The sequence below is a fragment of the Myotis davidii genome, unplaced genomic scaffold (assembly GCF_000327345.1).
Source record: "Myotis davidii unplaced genomic scaffold, ASM32734v1 scaffold705, whole genome shotgun sequence".
Lineage (NCBI taxonomy): Eukaryota > Metazoa > Chordata > Mammalia > Chiroptera > Vespertilionidae > Myotis > Myotis davidii.
This window is the reverse complement of record NW_006296405.1, coordinates 554,682-574,527: the sequence shown is the minus strand read 5'-3', so window position 1 is coordinate 574,527 and position 19,846 is coordinate 554,682. Positions and strand designations below refer to the sequence as shown.

General features: G+C 37.8%; 1 protein-coding gene across 9 annotated transcripts in view; it reads right to left on the bottom strand.

Moving 5' to 3' along the window:
- UBE2H (ubiquitin conjugating enzyme E2H) overlaps positions 1–19,846 on the bottom strand; it is a 108,592-nt gene that overhangs the window by 19,190 nt on the left and 69,556 nt on the right. For 7 of the 9 annotated variants that reach the window (XM_015568882.1, XM_015568877.1, XM_015568876.1 and 4 more), the window contains 2 exons: positions 9,277–9,316; positions 7,767–7,819 (listed from right to left, as the gene is read on the bottom strand). The exons of 1 other annotated variant lie outside the window; for it this stretch is intronic. In XM_015568882.1, coding sequence (XP_015424368.1) covers positions 7,767–7,819; positions 9,277–9,311 — 88 coding nt within the window. In that variant the 5' untranslated portion in view covers positions 9,312–9,316. Of the gene's footprint in view, positions 1–7,766; positions 7,820–9,276; positions 9,317–16,698; positions 16,966–19,846 lie in introns of all 9 variants that reach the window. One more of the 9 variants, XM_015568883.1, reaches the window with a different exon arrangement.

Sequence of the window (19,846 nt, the reverse complement as noted above, 5' to 3'; positions counted from 1 at the left end):
GCTTTGAGAGATTAAAAATTATTTTCTAAAATAAATAATTTGAACCCAACTTCAACAAGGAAAAGCTTATTTCTGTACAGCTATAGGCTGTATCACCTAACACACTGTGGACATCGAGTAGAGTCCATTAAACTGAACTGTGTTCCAGCAAAAGGGGAGCTGGCTCCTTAGAGGTGAACAACAGATGAAAAACCTAGAGACCCCAAGTCTAATTTCAGGCCTTTGGGCGTCCACCTGAGGCAAACATGTGGTGAGCAGAAGCAGACCACCACAAAGACTTCCTGTAGGACCAAGTCAGAGCCAGCAGGCTATAAGGCTAGCCATGCTATATTTGGTTTACCAAGTGCTAATATGCTGCTAATGGAATATATCCAGCCACCAATTTACTAGATGATAAATTCGCGAATGTATCTGATTACTTAACTGAGAGGGTCTTTGTGTGGATAAAATATACAAAAAGTCTGAACTCATCAGATGTACGTATGTTCTCAGGTAGTTTATGGGGATTTTTATTTTTTAAATATATTTTTATTGATTTCAGAGAGGAAGGGAGAGGGATAGAGAGACAGTAACATCAAAGATGAGAGAGAATTATTGATTGGCTGCCTTCTGCATGCCCCCCACTGAGGACTGAACCCTCAACCCAGGAAATGTGCCCTGACCAGAATGAAACCATGACATCCTGGTTCATAGGTCAGTGCTCAAACTACTGCGCACACCAGCCTGGCATCCACATGGATTTTAAAAAGACAGAATAAGGTCTCCTGAAAAGAGTCATGCAGGCACAAAACAAAGCACCTCCTTCCTCACCCCTCTCAAAAGGAAAACAATAATAATTAGTAGGAATTAATAAGAATTAGTAATTAGACAGTCAAAGAATTTTGTAATATACAATATACCTAATCTCTCTAGTGGAAGCATTACTGTTTTTAAGTATTCCAAGCTGAAAATAGGTATTTCTGTTTTATGTGGGAAAGGACAATGTCAAAGACGTAGGTTACTAAACCCTGGAGGAATACCAGACACGTTCGGCTAAATGCCAGATTACCAATGAGAGGTATGTAGTTATGTAACGCCAACAGTTTAAAGCATTCCACCAACTTAGAAAATCATCTCGCATCCAGTACCTCAATGCGGCTCCCTCTCCACAATGTATTTTAACTACAGAGATCTACAGAATAAAATAAATGCGAATACTTAGATCAGAACGATGAAAATAGGCTTTTGTTCATGAAAAACAATTCCTTTGTTGCCATGTCAATCTCAAAACACTTTCCACTTTACTTAAGTGTTCTTTGGAGGTCATCCTAGTTCTCCCACTTACTATCCCTGCTTACCATAAACCACTGCAAGCTAAGACATGGTGATAGGGTTTGTTATTAACCTTCCAGAAATGAGGGCAGTTAATGTTTAATTAACTACTTGAGTATTCTTACAGTCATACTAAAACTCATTATTCAAGTTTTTAATTACTAGACAATACCTTAATTTGTCCTTAACATCAAAAAAGAGCAAGATAATTTCATGCAATTACAAGATAACTGGCTATGCATGGAGACTTTACCTATACACAGTGATCACATGCAAATAAAGAGAAAACAAATCCATATAATCACAATGAACTCTGAAACTATAGCCCCAAAGGAAGTACAACAGTCCGACTGGTGTGGTTCAGTGGTTGAGCATTGACTTATGAACCAAGAGGTCATGGTCTGATTCCAATTCAGGGCACATGCCCAGGTTGCCAGCTAGTCCCTAGTAGGGCACATACGGGAGGCAGCCGATCAACGATTCTCTCTCATCATTGATGTTTCTCTCTCTCCCTCTCCCTTTTGAAATCAATACAAATATATTTTTAAAAAACAAAAAAAAGTAGAACAAAGTTGTGGCTGTCTCTCATAGTCTGGCCCATGTCCCATGATCTCACAGCCTGGATCACTCCATGGTTTTAATGTTGACCACCACTGAATGTGAATATGGTATTTTAAATGAATTTCTGCTAAGTTGTTGAAGAGACTCCATTTTCTTTTTCTTTTTTTAAATATATATTTTATTGATTTTTTTACAGAGAGGAAGGAAGAGGGATAGAGAGTTAGAAACATCGATGAGAGAGAAACATCAATCAGCTGCCTCCTACACACTCCCTACTGGGTATGTGCCCGCAACCAAGGTACATGCCCTTGACCAGAATCGAACCTGGGACCCTTGAGTCCACAGGCCGACGCTCTATCCACTGAGCCAAACCAGTTAGGGCCAAGAGACTCCATTTTCTATGTATAGCTAAATTCTTGGGCCTCGTACCCATACCACATCTGAATGTCTCCAAGTACACAAAGGAAGTGGATGATGGAGGTAAGTACTGTTGAAACTGTCAAATCCAAAACTCAGCATATCTCTTCTTTATCTACGACAGCTGACATTTCTCCCACTGTACCTGGCCTATCTCAGAGACGCATAACATCCAGCTGTTCAAAGGCAGGATCATGTTTGTGATTCCAACATGGATGCATCAGTACTGTGTTTTTAAGCCTGTTCAAACAGTAGTTGTAGGCCAATCATCCATGCAGACAGATACATATATCTTTTGTCTATTTAACTACACTAAAAAGTCTAGAAACATAGTTAGAAAATACTAATTCAACATAAAGCATTATTTTAAGACTAGAGGCCCGGTGCACAAATTCATGAACGATGGGGTCGGGAGTGGGGCCGGCTTGGGGGAGGGGCCACGGGTGGTTGGCTGGCCAGCCCTGCCCCCTGGTCAAACTCCTGGTCAAGGGGACAATTTGCATATTAGCTCTTTATTATAATAGGATATTTACCTTTAGCCAAAATTTGCATTGTTTGGAAAGGTTCACAGGCTGACTGAAAAGAGGGATGGAATAAATATTTCCAACATGGGAAACAGTCATTTAGCAGCTTAAATTCATTAGGCCACAGTTTGCTAGTAGTAGTAGTAAATAAATTAAAATTTTTCTAAATATCTAGTAAAAGAAACTTTGTTTCTTTTGTCTAACTCTAATCTCAAAATCCCTGAAGCATTCCTTTTGTTGTAGTCACTTTGTTATTGACTCTCCAGATGACCTAGGGAAAGTAATTTCCCCAAAATTGATTTTTCTCACCAGGAAAATAAGAAGAGTATTCCAGTCTATTGACTAGTAACCTAACGGTGAGAAATTATAAACTGCCTGATTTTAAAAGAAAATTGCCTTCCACCTTCCATGTTCACAATTTAATCTACAAAATAAATAATTTACCCAGTTGAGAAATTAGTAAAATGAAAGTTGGAAAGATAAACACAATCTGCAGGGGTCAAGTATGCATGGCCCAGATGGGTGGAAGGGAAATTAAAGCTGTATTGCAGCAAATGTACTTGAGCTTCCAAGAATTTGGGTTGAAAAGACAACTATAGATAAAACAGATCTTGGAGTAAAAAGGAAAACAAAAATAGAAAGGGGAACTTACAAAGCTACCTATGGCTTAATGAACTTGGCTTCCATCAATCTTTAAAATTACAGTTGTTTTTGAAACTGAAATCCAGATGCCCTTGGCTGCATTTTAAGTTTTCCAGAGCTTTTATCACTGCTGTCTGGAAAAGCAAGCAGGAAGGGATATAAAAAAAAAAGATGCTATCATACAGGAAGCCAAAATAAATCTATTTTGTGATGGCATCTGCTACTTTCCTTTTAATGTCACAAGTATAACAATAGAAACTTCATACTCAATAAGTAACTTCATACTGATGACAAATATTTTTAGAAAATTAGCCAAATTACCCACTAATTAGTTTTTTTGCAAGGTTAAATAATATAAAATTAAAAATTGCTGAGTGATTAAACTACAATTATACCAATTCCGAGCTTCTGAATTAGCAAACTGCATGAATACTTGGCTAGGAAAACCAGGATGAGAATAGGAGCAATGAATAAAATGGACTACCAGAAATCGAATTTCTTTTTGAGGGGTGGGGAGAAAGAGGACTAGACTTGCTACGAACATGAACGCTGTTTATTTCCAAGTTATGATGAGTATAAATCTGAAATTTCTACTGGGAATTTCTATTACACTAAACAAATGTATATCCTTTGCACAGTACATGCCCTGGGGCAAAGTTAATTGCAGGAAATTCCCAAGTAACTCCTTGCTCCCCACCAGACCGTATAGTAGAGGTGCTGGGTGGCCAGGCTAAGCCTTTTGCTTTCACTTGAGTATTTGTGCTAATATGACAAAACTTTCTCATATTAGTTGTTTTTTTTATTAGACTTTTTTTTGTCTTTTGAATAAAGATTCTCTCAAGAATTTATGGCACAAATTAGAGTAATTCAGAATTCACCACAATTTTGAATTAACCTTCAATGCCAGAGGCTTTAGCAACTTATAATAAAAATTCAGTTTAGATCTCAAGATCAGGTAAGTCTAAAAGAAACAAGGTAGCCCTGATTAGGTAGCTCAGTTAGTTGGACTGCCACCCAATGTCTGTCTGTCTGTCTCTTCTTCCTTTCTAAAATTGATAAAAGTAAAGTAAAAGGAACAAGGTAAATTGAACCAGCCCTTTCTATCAGGACTTTGACATAAACTGTATTTATCTGCTCCTAAAACTTTTTATGAAAAAATAAAAAAGTTTAAATAAAATTCTAAAATCTTCTTGAGGAATAGTTTGGGTTTGAGCAAAATATCAAAAAAATTCTCCCATGCACAATATACTTCCGACTATATTCTAAATATATTTCTTCTGGTTTCCTGCACTTACCTGTAATGTTAGTATGTCCATGCTCTTGTATCATGGAACATAATTCATACTCATGTAATACAAAAATGAAAGTTCATTTTGACCAATCAGGTTTAATTTATGTTACTTATTAAATGCTTTGCAAGGTAATACAAGAACATGTCTAACATTTTATATATGTGATGAAAACTTAGTCATGTTGGCCTTCTGCTCTTTTTCTTTTTTTAATATATTTTTTATTGATTTTAGAGAGGAAGGGAGAAGAAGAGATAGCTGCCTCCTGCATACCCCCCCACTGGGGATCAAGCCCACAACCCGGGCATATGTCTTGACTGGGAATCAAACCCAGGATCTCTTGTTCCGTGGGATGACGCTCAATCGACTGAGCTACACCAGCCGGACTGGCCTTCTGCTTTAAAGTGTGTTCTGAACCTCTTACACTTGACACCTGCTAGTGGGAATGTAAAATGGTAAAACCATTTTGGAAAACAGTATGTCAGTACCTCAAATGGTTTAACAGTTACAGAAATTCCACCCAGTAATTTTGCCCGTAGGTATAACACCCAAGAGAAATGAAAACATATGTCCACATTGAAATTTGTGCACAAATATTCATAACAGCCAAAAAGTAAGAACAACCCAAATGTCCATCAGCTGAAAAATAGTTAAAAATGTGATATTCCATTAAGGAATGAAGAACTAATACATGCTACAACATAGATGAATCATGAAGAGATCATATGCAATGGGGAGGGGGAGAGCCAGTCACAAAAGACCACATATTGTATAATTCTATTTACAAGGAATGCTCAGGATAGGCAAATCTAGAGAGACAATAAGTAGATCAGTTGTTGCTAGACCTAGGAGGATAAAGGGGTAATAGCTAAAGGGTAATGGGTTTCTTTTTGAGGTGATAAAAATGTTTCATAATGAGAATATAGTAATAACTGCAAATATCCTAAAACCTATCAAATCACACACTTTAAATGGGTGAATTTAATGTATGTAAATTATAATTCAATAAAGCTGTTATTATAAAAAATAATCTGTTCTGAGATGTGAGGTGCTTGAGAATTAGCAAACCTCTTCCACAAAGGTTATCTAGTAAACAGTAAAAGAATTAGTTAAACTAATGTCCAGTTTACTTTATTGTAATTGGAACCAGCTTGCAGTATTTTGTTATGTACATTTCTAAAATGTGAATGCAGTTTAAGAAAAGACATCATTACATCAGATATTCCAGGCAGCCTGCCATGAGACACTTTTACCACCACCCCCCCCAAAAAAATCTTAAAAGGAATCCATTTAATCAACTTCAGAGTATATGTTCTTTCTTGTCACTTCTTTTCCATAAAGCTGTAATTTCCCCCAAAACTCTCGTTAAACAATACTGGGCACTGTTTTAGACATGTGTGTGTACATGTGTGCACACATGTGCACACAAAATCCCTGCTCCAGTGGAGCTTACAATCTAATAGAACAAGATAGCCAATAAAAAAATACTGGTTTGAAAGACAGGTTTTTAAAACAGAGTGCTGTGCTATGCTTGGCTATTATTTTAGATGGAGTGGCTAGGGAAAAAGGCTTCTCCAGGTAGGAATGTTTGAGGTGAGAAAAGTACAGTCACACAAAGATTAGAGAAGAACTCTAGGCAGAACACATAATTCTTTTTAAAAAAATATTTTTATTGATTTCAGAGAGGAAGAGAGAGAGAGAATCAATGTTCGTCTGCTTCCTGCATGCTCCATACTGGGGATCGAGCCCGCAACCCAGGCATGTGCCTTGGACCGGAATCAAACCCAGGACACCTTCAGTCCACAGGCTGATGCTCTAGCCACAGAGCCAAACTGGCTAGGGCCAGATCATTCTTAAATGGCACAATTAGGAGGAGAAAAAAGGACTAACGGTGTCCTGCTGGTAAGCAACTTTCCCCTGTGATTCTCATGTCCTATCCTTGCGTAAGTGTGCCTGGTAAGGTTCTCACAGATTGTGGCTGGAAAAAGATGTATTAGATACCTTAAACCTTTAAAAGGTCTCACAACTCTTCAACAAGAGGAGGCCCTCCCTGGTTAACCCCAACCTAAAGTGATCTTTCCTCCCTCTTCTTGTATCTCTCAGCGATTGCTTGTTTGTATCACTCATTCTTTCAAATACATCGGTGCAAGGCACGGTGTTAAGAGTGCCAGGACTTAGACAAATCAGACATGCACACCTTAAACAAAAATTAAGGCAGGAAATAATCTAGTAGCTCAAAAAACATAGGCAAAACAACAAACACAAAGTAAATGCAGGCCACAAAAAAGAGCTATAACACATTAAGAGCGGCCAGAGGTTACTGCCAGCTTGAGCATCAGGGGAAGCTTTATGGGGTTAGGGCATGAGAGCAGGGAGAGTCTGTGATGTCTGAGGACTCAGATATGTGGGGGGAAAAACATACTAATTTGTTGTATTCCTAATTAACTTTAAATATATTTTAAAATATTTTTAGCTCCCCAATCAAGTTACAAGCTAAGGGAGAAAAGGCCTGATACTCCTTATATTTCTCTGTAATATTTAGCATAGTATTTTGCAATGCTAAATTAGGGAATTCACTGTTGATTCACAGTACATATATGTCAACCTCAGCACTAAAGGTAAAGCTAAATTATTATTTGCTTCATAGCAATGTTTAGGTCTTTGAAATTCTTAATATATCATTTAATGTTTTTCTAAAAAAAAATATTACAGATAAACATGTATACAATGTGCTTCTGAATACACACAGATATGCAAACATTTTAATATGTATCTCTATGTCTGCATATGTATATCACTATACCTTAATTTCAGAATCACACAAGATTATTTTAAACTTCTGCTAAACCAAAGTTTGAACTTGAGAAAAAATTTTCTCACTGATCAAAACTTTCCCATCCAGGCCTTCAAAATCCCTTCCCATTCCCAACAAAACATCTTAAATCAGAGAAGAAAAGCCAAACAACATTTTTTTAAGGCAGTGTCTCAACATCTCTAAAAAATATTCCATGGCCAAACTCACCATAGAGAGCTGTCCAAGTTTGATTAATTACATCTAGACACACAGTTCCTGACCTGAAACAGATGGAAAGAATGGCAATTTTTTAAAAATTAGGAAGTTAGTTGCATGTATCTGGCAACTAATTTTATTTATCAAGAAAAATACTTTTAATAGATCATTAAAAAAAATCCCAATTGGGGAAAATATGAAGAAAAGCAGAATACAATACAGGGTGGGACAAAAGTAGGTTTACAGTTGTGAGTATGCAAAACAGAGTTTATTCTTGTATTATTATTTATTATTTATTACTTTCCATACAAACAACTATAAACCTACTTCTGCCCCATCCTGTATGCAAAGTCTTAAGTGTCTCCGTACAGATTGAAAGGGAAAAACAATAGCTATACAATGGAGAAACCAACGCCTGAGCCAGGTGATGAGAATTAACACTGGTAACCAGGGGCAGACAAACCTAAATGCCTCTGAACAGGATACCCTGAGGAGGACACAATCTCACTCTGTTGTTTTCTAGACTTAAGTGCATACTCTGAATGTAACAGTAAGAAAATGTCAAACAAACCCAAATTGAGGTATAGTTGTCTTATAAAATAACTGGTCTATATTCTTTAATAATGTCAATTTTATAAAAAGCTGAGGAACTGTTCCAGATTAAAGGAACATGACAACGAAATGCAATACATGACTGGATCCTTTATTAAATGAAAAAAAAAAGAAAAGAAAAGAAACGGAAGTGCTAAAAAGTACATTGCGAGAATATGGCAGTAGGTTCAAAGTACTACTACATTAATATTCAATTCCTGAGTCAGATGACTATATTGCACTTACATAAGAGACTATCCTTGTTGTTAGGATGACTGATACATAGAAGTATTAAAGGACAATGGGGCATGATGCATGTATACAACCTACTCACACAGTGTTCAGAATACCCCACATGTATGTGTATGTGTGTATGTGCATGAAATATCAAAACTTAGAGCCAAGACAAGAAAAAAAATGCAGAATAAATAATCATGTATTCTAAACATCACCGAAGTAACAAAATAGGAGGCACTGGTATCACATTTAAAATATCACTAATATTAGAAGAAAATAAAGGGGTAATTAAGATTCAATCACTGAAATGAAATTAATCATGTTTGCTTTACTCTCATGAACTGAGAAATACCTAAAAGGGCTGAAAATAATAAATCTGTATATTAAAAACAGATCTCTGAATTGTGTCTAACAGAGAATGGAGATGTGGAATATTACAAATGCTAGTTGGCTCTCAGGGAAAACGAAGGACCCATTCATGACAATGGAAAAACTAAGCAGTCCAACAGAATTTGAACTAAGTGGTTTAGAATATCATATTCCTGGGACTTTATAGTCTAAGTGACCATTCAGATAGTCCTATCTGCTGATAAAATCCAAAAAGATAATTGAAGCTTCTGTACAATGAAGAGAGAGATGAACTCTAATCAAGAGCAGTTGCTGCTAAGATTTAAACATTTTTAAAGTTACTTACGCTTCATCAATGTTGGGATGGAAAATTTTATTCATGAATCCTGTAAAAAGAGATGTTAATTAGCAGCAAAAAGTACCCAGAAAACAATTAAAGTATTTCTGTATCGGAAACATTTTCAGATTGGGAAAAGGTGATGATACTCATAACTCATTACCTTTCAATCTTAGATCTTTTTTTATACTGATAAGACTAAATATTCTCCTTACAATGGCATTTACTTAAAATACATTAGACTTCTATTTTAAAAATGCGCAAACTCTGAGAGCAATGCAGCCTCTTATACAAAATGATCATTAAAAGAAATGGTTTTCAGAGTAATGAAGGTACTCGCCAAGAATATTAACAGTCTTAAATGGTTTATAACTAGTGTCCTGATAAAAGTTAAGAAAGTTACTGTCTGACTCCCCTCCCCCAAGTTTGATTGTTCAATCTCTAAATTAGGAGGTTCTGCATTTGAACTTCTCTTTCAGAAGCTCAGTTACTGGTATTGTTCTACTACACTGTGTGCGGAACATGAATGAAACTGTTGAAATGCTAAAGGAGTACTTCTTCCAAACCACAAGGATTTCATAAGAGCGGTGACCAAAATGTTTCCTTTAACTTTAGTCTACTCATTCCAGGAAACCCAATTTTGATTAAAATTTGAGCAATCAAGGAATGAGGCAAGGTGTTGAAGAAAAAAAAATTCTGTAAGATGGCTAGGTCTGTCAGGGATCCAAGTTTTTTGTTTATTTTAAAATTTATTCCTAGAAAAAGAAGTATAAACTTTAACAAATATGTCAATATTTCAATTCCAAGAAGAAATGAATTTTTGTAATGTAAAACTGGTGATTTAATCAGCCTGTATGTATGCAGATGGCAATATTCTAAAACAGATCCACTGTCAAAGCTGTCATTTTACCACCCTTATCACCTCACTTCCTTTCAAAACTTCCTATTCCATTTCACTTTCAATAAATTGAAATTCCTTACTAAAGTGACCATCCTTATTTCCCACTCCCACTCTCTCACCCCCCCCTCACATGATCTCACTTTCCTTTATTCAAAATATATTTGGTCAACGCCTATGTTTCAGGCACTGTGGCTGTTTAGGGTACAAAATAAGGAAGACTACACTAGTCCCGAGGAGGTTGCTGTAGCAGTGGGATAAGAGACATGAAGAAGAGCTGTAATGCGTGCACAGAGCTGATGCCGTCAGGGAAGAGGAAGCTGTCAGGAAGGATGCAGAGAAGTGGCGTCAGAGGAAGACCCTCAAGGATGAGTCATGACAGAGAACATCTCAGAAAAACCTAAGAAACTTCTTTAGACTTAGAAAAGGGGGGTGGATAATACATGAAATCCCAGGTATGCCAGTCTCTGCTTGCTCTAGCCACTCCAAGAATTAACTATGCTTCTAATTTTTACTTTTTAATCCTTTGTGTTGAAATAGCTTAATGTTTTATCTACTACTATTAAGAGAACCTATGCAATGTTTAAATTACTCTGATGTAGAAAGAAAAGCCTTATGTCCAATTACAATTTCATATTAATTTTTCATTATGGAAATGAAAGAGGTTTCAAAATCTAGATTTAAGAGTTATGTGTTTGCCAAAACCGGTTTGGCTCAGTGGATAGAGCGTCAGCCTGCGGACAGAAGGGTCCCGGGTTCGATTCCGGTCAAGGGCATGTACCTGGGTTGCAGGCACATCCCCAGTAGATGTGCAGGAGGCAGCTGATCGATGTTTCTCTCTCATCGACGTTTCTAACTCTCTATCTCTCTCCCTTCCTCTCTGTAAAAAATCAATAAAATATATTAAAAAAAAAAAGAGTTATGTGTTCATGAAGAGATTATACGAAAGGCAATGGAAATGCTCATGTTTTAAGGTTAAGAGGAGAAAAAGCAGGATACCAATCTACATGATCCTAGAAAAACACTAACACACGTGTTCTGGAAGGCCTATGATGATTACTCGCTGCAGCATTATTTATAAAAGCTAAGAAACAAATTTAACCCCATCAAAAGGGACTGGAGAAACTGTAGTATATCCATATACTGGGAGTCCTATACGGCCAAAGTAATGAACTAGATCAGTAAGTACCAACTTGGATAGATCCAAACCTGAGAGGGAAAATAGTTGCAGAATGATATATTTACAGCATGACACCGTTTAAAGAAACTAAAACAAAGCAATGTTACATATTCTATATGGTAGCAAGTATGGAAACTGTACTGGACCAATATATGTCAAACTTACAAAAGCAATTACTTCAGTGAGAGTGCAGGGCCAATGGTGGAATTAGGAAACAGAATGGGGAATGGTAATTAAAGATGAATTTATCTATAACACTTATATGCCTTTTAAAAAGACAGAATGTGCTTGTATATTATTTGCTCCATTTTTTAAAAAGTGTACACATAAGCCCTAACCGGTTTGGCTCAGTGGATAGAGCATCAGCCTGCGGACTGAAAGGTCCCAGGTTCGATTCTGGTCAAGGGCATGTACCTTGGTTGCGGGCACATCCCCAGTAGGGGGTGTGCAGGAGGCGGCTGATCGATGTTTCTCTCTCATCAATGTTTCTAGCTCTCTGTCCCTCTCCTTTCCTCTCTGTAAAAAATCAATAAAATATATTTTAAAAAAAAGTGTACACATAAAAGGAAACTGCAAGCAAATATGTACAACTGCTAACAGTGCTTAATTCTTCGTGGTGGAAATATTTTCTCCCATTTTCAAATCACACTCCCATTCCAGACATAGGATCACAAGCAATGTAAAAAGGTCAGAGGGAAACGAACAAGTGTCCATGGCAGTCAACTTTAGAGACCCCCATTATTCCTACTACTACTTTTCTGACTTGCCAAAATGTCTACAATGTGAAGCTGAAAAAAAACTTTGACAAATTTTTTTGTTGTTGTTAATCCTCACCTGAGGATATTTTCCCATTGATTTTTAAATGTAAATATATATAATTTTATTGATTTCAGAGAAGAAGAAGGGAGAGACAGAAACATCAATGATGAGAGAATCATTGATCAGCTGCCTCCTGCACTCCCCCCACTGGGGATCGAGCCCGTAACCCTGACAGGAAATTGAACAGTGACCTCCTGGTTCACAGGTTGATGCTCAACCACTGAGCCACACCAGTCAGGCTCCACTGATTTTCAGAGAGTGGAAGGGAGGGAGAGAGAGACAGAGAGAGAAACATCGATTGATGGCCTCCCACGTGAACCCTGACCAGGGCTGGGATCTGAGGTCTGTGCCCTTGACCAGAATTGAACCCTGGACCCTTCACTCTGTGGACCGATGCTTTATACACTGAGCCAAACCAGCTAGGGCAAAAAATGCTTTCAAATGAAAGTTATAAACAGTATAGCAAACATTCTAAAATAAACCTAATTAGCCTAGCTGGTGTGTCTCAGTGGTTGAGTGTCAACCTATGTACCAGGAGGTCACGGTTCGATTCCCGATCAGGGCATGGAGGAGGCAGCCGATCAATGATTCTCATTATTGATGTTTCTATCTCTGAAATCAATTTTAAAAAAAGTTACGGTTATTAAAAAAATATTAAAGTAAACCTAATTATACATAGGTTATCTAGTGCTGCAATCTTTTAAGGAAAAGCATCACTGAAATCAACTATTTTATTTGAGGTCTCATATTTTAAACACTTTGTTTAAATAATACAAATTCATTACAAAAAAACAGAAAGAAGATCCTCAGGTTGTTAGGCACCTGGTCCTCAAGATTAGTTACATATATTAGGAACATACTACTATCACAACTGCCAAGAAACTTTCTGGTGCATGGAAAACACTAATGTTTAGGCACTATAAGGTTTAATTCAAGACACTTGTTCTATTATGTGAAAAATATTTTGCTTGAAGCTACAATTAAGAACTTAAAAATTCATCTTGATACTTAAAATCCTGCTTCTGCTAGAATTCTCCTTAATAAAACCTAGTGAAGCAACACGTATGGCAGAAGTTTCCTGTGCTGTAAGGAAAGTGCTGCCTGTGCAGGTCTTGTTCAGTGGTTAAAGCATTGGCCTGCAGACTGAAGGGTTATGCATTCATTTCCGGTCAAGGGCACCTACCGTGGTTGTAGGCTCAATCCTGCATGCGGGAGGCAACCAATCAATGTGTCTCTTTCACATCGATGTTTCTCTCTCTGTGTCTCCCCCACTCCCTTCCACTCTCTCTAAAAAATCAATGGAAAAAATTATACTCGGGTAAGGATTAAAAAACAAAAACAAACAAATGCTTTGCAGCGGTTCTCAACCTATGGGTCACGACCCCTTTGGATGTTGGACGACCCTTTCAGAGGGGTCGCGCCTAAGACCATCCTGCATATCAGATATTTACATTACAATTCATAACAGTAGTAAAATTACAGTTATGAAGTAGCAACGAAAATAATTTTATGGTTGGGGGTCACCACATGAGGAACTGTTTTTAAAGGGCCAGAAGGTTGAGAACCACTGCTTTAGAGGGTGGCAAGGGTTATGGAGAAAACACAGCAAAGCAATGGACCCAGTGGGGGTCCTAATATATGGTGACGGAAGATTTGACTTTGGGCGGTGGGCACATGGTGCAATATACAGATCTTGTAACATAGAAACCTACACCTGAAACCTATATGTTCATGTTGACCAATGTCCCCCAATAAATATATTTTAAAAAATTAAATAAAAAAAGGGGACTCAGAATAGGAATGCTGGGGTGGGGGCTGCAATTTTAAATAGGATAGTCAGGGAGGGCCTTACAAAGAAGCTGACTTAATTTGACAGAGATGAGGGAGGATTATTCATTATCTAGGAGGAAGAGTGTTCACATAGCACAAATAGCCAAGTGCAAAGTGCACCAGGAGTTTGCCTGATGTGTTAGAAGACCAGCAAAGTAAGTAAGTAGTAAAACTGAAGTGGAGTGAATAAAGGACAGAAGACTAGTCGTGAGAACAGAGAGGTGATGAGTATTTGTGGGCCCTTTTAAGGATGCTGGCTTTCATTGAGTAAGGTGGGAAGCCTGCTGGGTAAAGAATGATGGGGAAAGGCAGATCCCAAGACTGAATGAAGTTTCAGCAACTTATGTCACAGGGAACTTCAAAAGTATACGTCAAGAAAAAAGCTATGATAAAAGATCTCTATATGTTTATCGAAACTGTCTCTGAAAGGTTACGGTGCCTCCCTCCTTGTACAAGGCCTGGAAATTACATTTGGAATCAATACAGTTCCCACACTATTTTCAATTAAATCTAGATTTTGACTTGGTTGAGTCTAAGAGTACATAATAGAGAGGGGCAAAAAGGACTTAGTAAACATATTCTTAAGTAATAAACGGTCGTTGGAACCCAGTCCCCAGTGCCCCTACTAAGTATAAAACACTATCTGAGACACGGATAGAATCAGACTAAAAAGAGAAAAGTACTAACAGACTTGGGGCTAGTCTCAACTCTGCTATTAACTGCAGCAGACCCAGTGGGGGTCCTAATATATGATGACATCACTTCTGTAGGCCTGTTTCTCTACCTGCAAAGAGAAGTAGCTAGACTATATAATCTCTACAATATCCAATATTATTCTGTTTGTAAAGGGATTATCAGCTCTAAAAATGTAGGATTTAATAACAATAGCCAGAGTTCTGAATACAGAAGACTTAAGGGGAAATGTCCAGAGATTAAGTCCTTAAAGAAAATTTATTCTATAAGACACACTTTTAGGAAAAGAAGTTTCTGGAGAATACAAAGCTACCAACATGCTAAAATACCACCAAGAGACACAAAATCTGCTGACTCTTCCAAAGGAGGCAGAAAACAGGGTTTATAACCTGGCCTCTGAGGAGCAAGCACAGCCAGACCAACCAACTCTAACAATTTCCAGACTACAGTGCTCACTTCCTATACAGGGCTTCTCAATTGTTAGAAAAATACCCAAAGCAAATAACTGGAAGTGAGCATATATATCTCTTGCACATCTGTTCTCAGAAAAAGCCATTTACATTCTGGATAATGAGGGCAACAATGGAACTGAACTTTTGGACGAGGAGGGGAGCCGATGAGAAAGAACAGGCTAGGAATTCAGAGAAGGAACATTCTCAGGGCTGAGCATGTTTGCCCTGGCATGTTCTCTTTCCTTTTGGCAATGCTCACACCACACTAATGAATACATCTGCAACAAGAGAATTTTCCCAACACTTGTTTCCATTCAACCAGGAACTATTTTGAAGATATTTTAAGAGAATATATTTTGAAAACTGCTTTTATGGAAACATGATAAGTGGACACAACAAGTCATTTTTAATCTACATGACTTAAGATTTTAGTCATTACTAGATATTTTCTAATTATGTATTTCAATGATTTAACCACATAAAGTTCAGAACTCCTTTGTTTTAAATCTTTTGGACGATTATTCTCTGGCATGGCTCAAACACTTGTGAAAAGGGTAGATAATAAAACAAATGATTAACTACAAAGATCACCACCACTTTTTTTCTTTTAGCAAAAGAGAATCAGGTGATTTATAATTCTGGAGAAGAAATGCAAATCATACTTAGTTGATGCAAAACTACATATTTAAAACAATAATTGCATAGAATATTAAAATAGAAAATGCCATGCTTTTGGTTTGTTTCACTCTAACACTCAACTGCTCTAGAATAACAACTCTCTTGACCCATAGGCTAATCGGCAGAGAAAGTAAACAACATTGTGCCCAGTCATGCTGAAGAACTGTTTCTCATTTCAGCCTGTTTCTGTGTCAATCTCAAGAGGGGATCTGTACAAAGTTGCACACACTTTTAAGTAACTTCTGATATTGGGGTCAATGTGTAAATAAAAGAGGCAAAGACTCCTTGTATTTTTCACCTTTGCTTCCTTTACTTGTGAGGATATTTTTAATGATTAAATTTGTGGATAGAATGAAAGACTACCTAGGGCCAGTCATCTATCCAGAAATTTCATTTCAAATAATCTTCAAAATATGAGATCAAACGAGTGACTCATGAAACAAAGTAAACCAACTCTAAGGTAAATAGGTGAAAAAGTGCCAAAGGCAAAAAACAATAGCTCTCTCCCAGGGATAAAATGATCCTGGACTGCAGATGGTTGAGGCAGCTGTGGCTGATGCAATTTAATTATAAGCTTATAAAGTCCTGTGAGAAACAAGAGAATACATTAAATTATTCTAATATTCCATCATCAGGACAAATGCCCACATAAAGGAGATCATTCAGAATCAAACTGATTAATTCTATTTTTTAAAGTAAGTATAATTATTTAAAATATACTTAAAGATTGAATCTTATCTTGCCTATCAGTATATCAGACTATATACGCTTTAAGGGCAACAACCTGGATCTCCATTCCTAGCATGCAGGAGGAGGTGATTAGAGTTGGGGACACTGCCAGCTCTGTGCATTAATGCACATTTGATAGATTATCATCTTACCTCAGACAGCCAGGCTCAGCCCATGGCAGCCTGCACCAGAGTAGAAGTCTCTTCAGAGAGCTGAGCCTTCCCTACTCGGGAGAGATGGACCTGGGCCGGTCTCTTCTTGGGTGAGGAACCAAGCAAGGAGCTCACTCCCAATGCCCTGTGTCATGGGAACTTCTGAACTGATCCTGTGTGTGTTCAGGAGATCTAAACTCAACAAAGGGGTCCTCTTTTCTGTTTCTTCCTTTCTCTCTGATAATATGGAGTCTGAGGAGGACTGGGCTGGGTGGATAAGAAAAGGTCATTTATAACTAAGAAAGGTGAAGTGTTATCCTTCAACAGCATAACCTTCTACCAACCTAGCAGATTACCAAAACCTATTCTTCTGTAGTTCATTTTAGAAGATTGTAATCACTTTCCTGTTTCCACAGTTTATCTTTCACTTTCCTAGTCATTCATATAACCATACTGAGTCAGGCAGTATTTACTTTCATGGTCAGAGGCAGTAAAATATAGAAGACACTGGACTTCAAATTTCGAGACCCAATTCTAAGTCTCTGCCACTTATATTAAACAAAGTCATGGTGGGGGGAAAAAACACACACAAAGTCATGGTGGTTAAAAAATCAGACTCCAGTCAGACCGCCTAAGTTCCCCTCTGTGAACTTTGGGCAAGTTAGAGTTACTCAACCTCCACCTTTCTATTTCCTTAATCATAAAGCTAGGTTAAATAATGGTATCTACACAGAATAGAACTATCATGAAGGTTAAATGAATTAATATATATATAGCATTTGACCAATAAATGGTACACAGTAAGCACTCAATAAATAATATTATAGTTTAATGAGCTCAAGCAAGTAATTTCATCTCATTTTCCTCATGGTAAAAATAAAAATACTACTTCTACATACCCATCCATATCTTAATCCTGTAGGAATTGTAAATAGTAGAGGATACTTTGATTATGGGACACTGGGTTTCCTATAACCCCATCACACTGAAAATGGAAAAGTACAGTTGTTCTAGTATTTATTATTAAAAAGAATACTCTGATTGCATTTTGTTTTTTGGGGGAAAAACACTAGCTTGGAGGCCAGAAGGCAGGCTCTGCAACTAGTTAGTTTATATATCCTCCACCTTCCTGAGTCTCATTTTTACCATCCTTAAGATGAAGCACCTGGATGGTATAATCTCTGAAATTCCTTCAAGTAATATGGTTTTCACCGGCATCAGAAATATAAACACATCTTAAATTGTGTGAACAAGCCTTTCAAAGGGAACTAGGATAATATTCTGACTTGTTTTTATTTTTTTCTGACTTGTTTTTAAAAGAATTTCACTTTAACTAAAGAAAAAGGAAGCCAAGAATACATGTTTTCATTGTACCAATCCTCAGTGGAAGGAATGGATTTAATGCCAAAAAGATGACAGAATAACCAGGTCAAAAGCTAGAGGTCTCCTGCTCTAGTTAAAGCAGGGGATAACCTGAACAGCAAGTTAGATAGGATTTTTATATAACAAATAGACAGTATAGAATAAAGAACTGCAAAATTAAAACGGACATAAGCCAGATTCAAGAAGGAAGTGGACACATCTAACAGAAGCAAGCATGTGCAAAGGCAAGGCTGCCCTTAGAGGTGGACTGGAGGAGGGGGCGGGAAAGCTAACTACTATTTTTACTCTGGCTAATAATAAGAAGCTGAATGAATTGAGATATTATAGACCACTAACAGCAGGTTTTCATTAATAGGGCCAATCTGATCACTGGTTTTTACGGTCCCTGAACACCCGGCCCCCAAGTCTTTCTTTCCCCCCAACTCCTATCATTTCAAGTGACATTATCACCTTTACAGACACCCTGGCTTCTCAGTCAGTTCCTTAAGTTTCTCCTCAGTGACCTTTCCTCTATTCTATCTCTTTCATACCCTCAGGACACATCTTGAATGTTTTCATCTCCACAAACAGCCTCACCTTCCAACTCACAAATTCAAACACCCCCTTCCCCACCACAGTCTCCAATCCCTGTCAAAGAGCTTCCTACCCCATCAACAATTCTTTCATCTGTGAACTTTAATCCACTGATCCTCCCTTTTCTTCCTATCAGCCCTATCTTTCTCCTTTCTCTTTTGCTCAACTTAAGATTTAAGAGCCATTACCATCACCATTCTCTAACAATCCTTTGCAAATCCCTGACCTTCTCTCCAAATGCCCATCTACAACTGGAGGAAACCAAACATTCACATCCTCTAAACTTAGACTTGAGGATGCCACTAAGTAAGCATTCGTTTATTTACTCCACAAATACAGCTGACCCTTGAACAATGTGGGTTTGAACTGTGCAGGTCCACTTATACGAGGAGTTTTTCAATTGACCCATGTAGTTCAAACCTGCATTGTTCAAGGGGCAACTCCTTGGTTGGGAACCCGCAGATTCAAAGGGCCAACTTTATATGTGATTTTCAACTGTGCAGCACTCCTAACTCTGCACTGTTCAAGGGTCAACTGTGTTCTTCTACAGAACAGGCACTGTATCAGGTTCTGAGACAGAGAGAAGGGCTTGTTAGTAAAACAGACCCAGAGACAGCCTTCATGGAGTTTCTATGGGTTGGTAAGGAAGAGAGATATAAGTAAACAAATGTACCAACTTTGGTCAGGCTGGCGTGGCTCAGTGGGTAAGCATCAACCTATGAACCAGGAGGTCACAGGTTCCATTCCCAGTCAGGGCACATGCCCAGGTTGCAAACTCGATGCCCAGTAGGGGGCGTGCAGGAGGCAGCCAATCAATGATTCTCTCTCATCATTGATGTTTCTCTCACTCCCTCTGCCTTCCTCTCTGAAATCAATAAAAAATATATTAAAAAAAAAGTAAGCTCAGCCCAGATGGTGTGGCTCAGTGGTTGAGCATCAACCTATGAAACAGGAGGTCACAGTTCACTTTCCAGTCAGGGCGGGCTATAGGGGTCAATGGGAGAAAAAGGGGGACATATGTAATACTTTCAACAATAAAGATTTTAAGATAAATAAACAAAACAAGCAAAACCTCCCTTATATCTTCCTCTTGGTATCATGCACATTTGTATGATTTCCTTAATTGAGCCAATTTCTTCAAAGCAGTGTATATCTGCATGGGAGTTTCTTCTCAGCTTTGGCCTCTTGATCC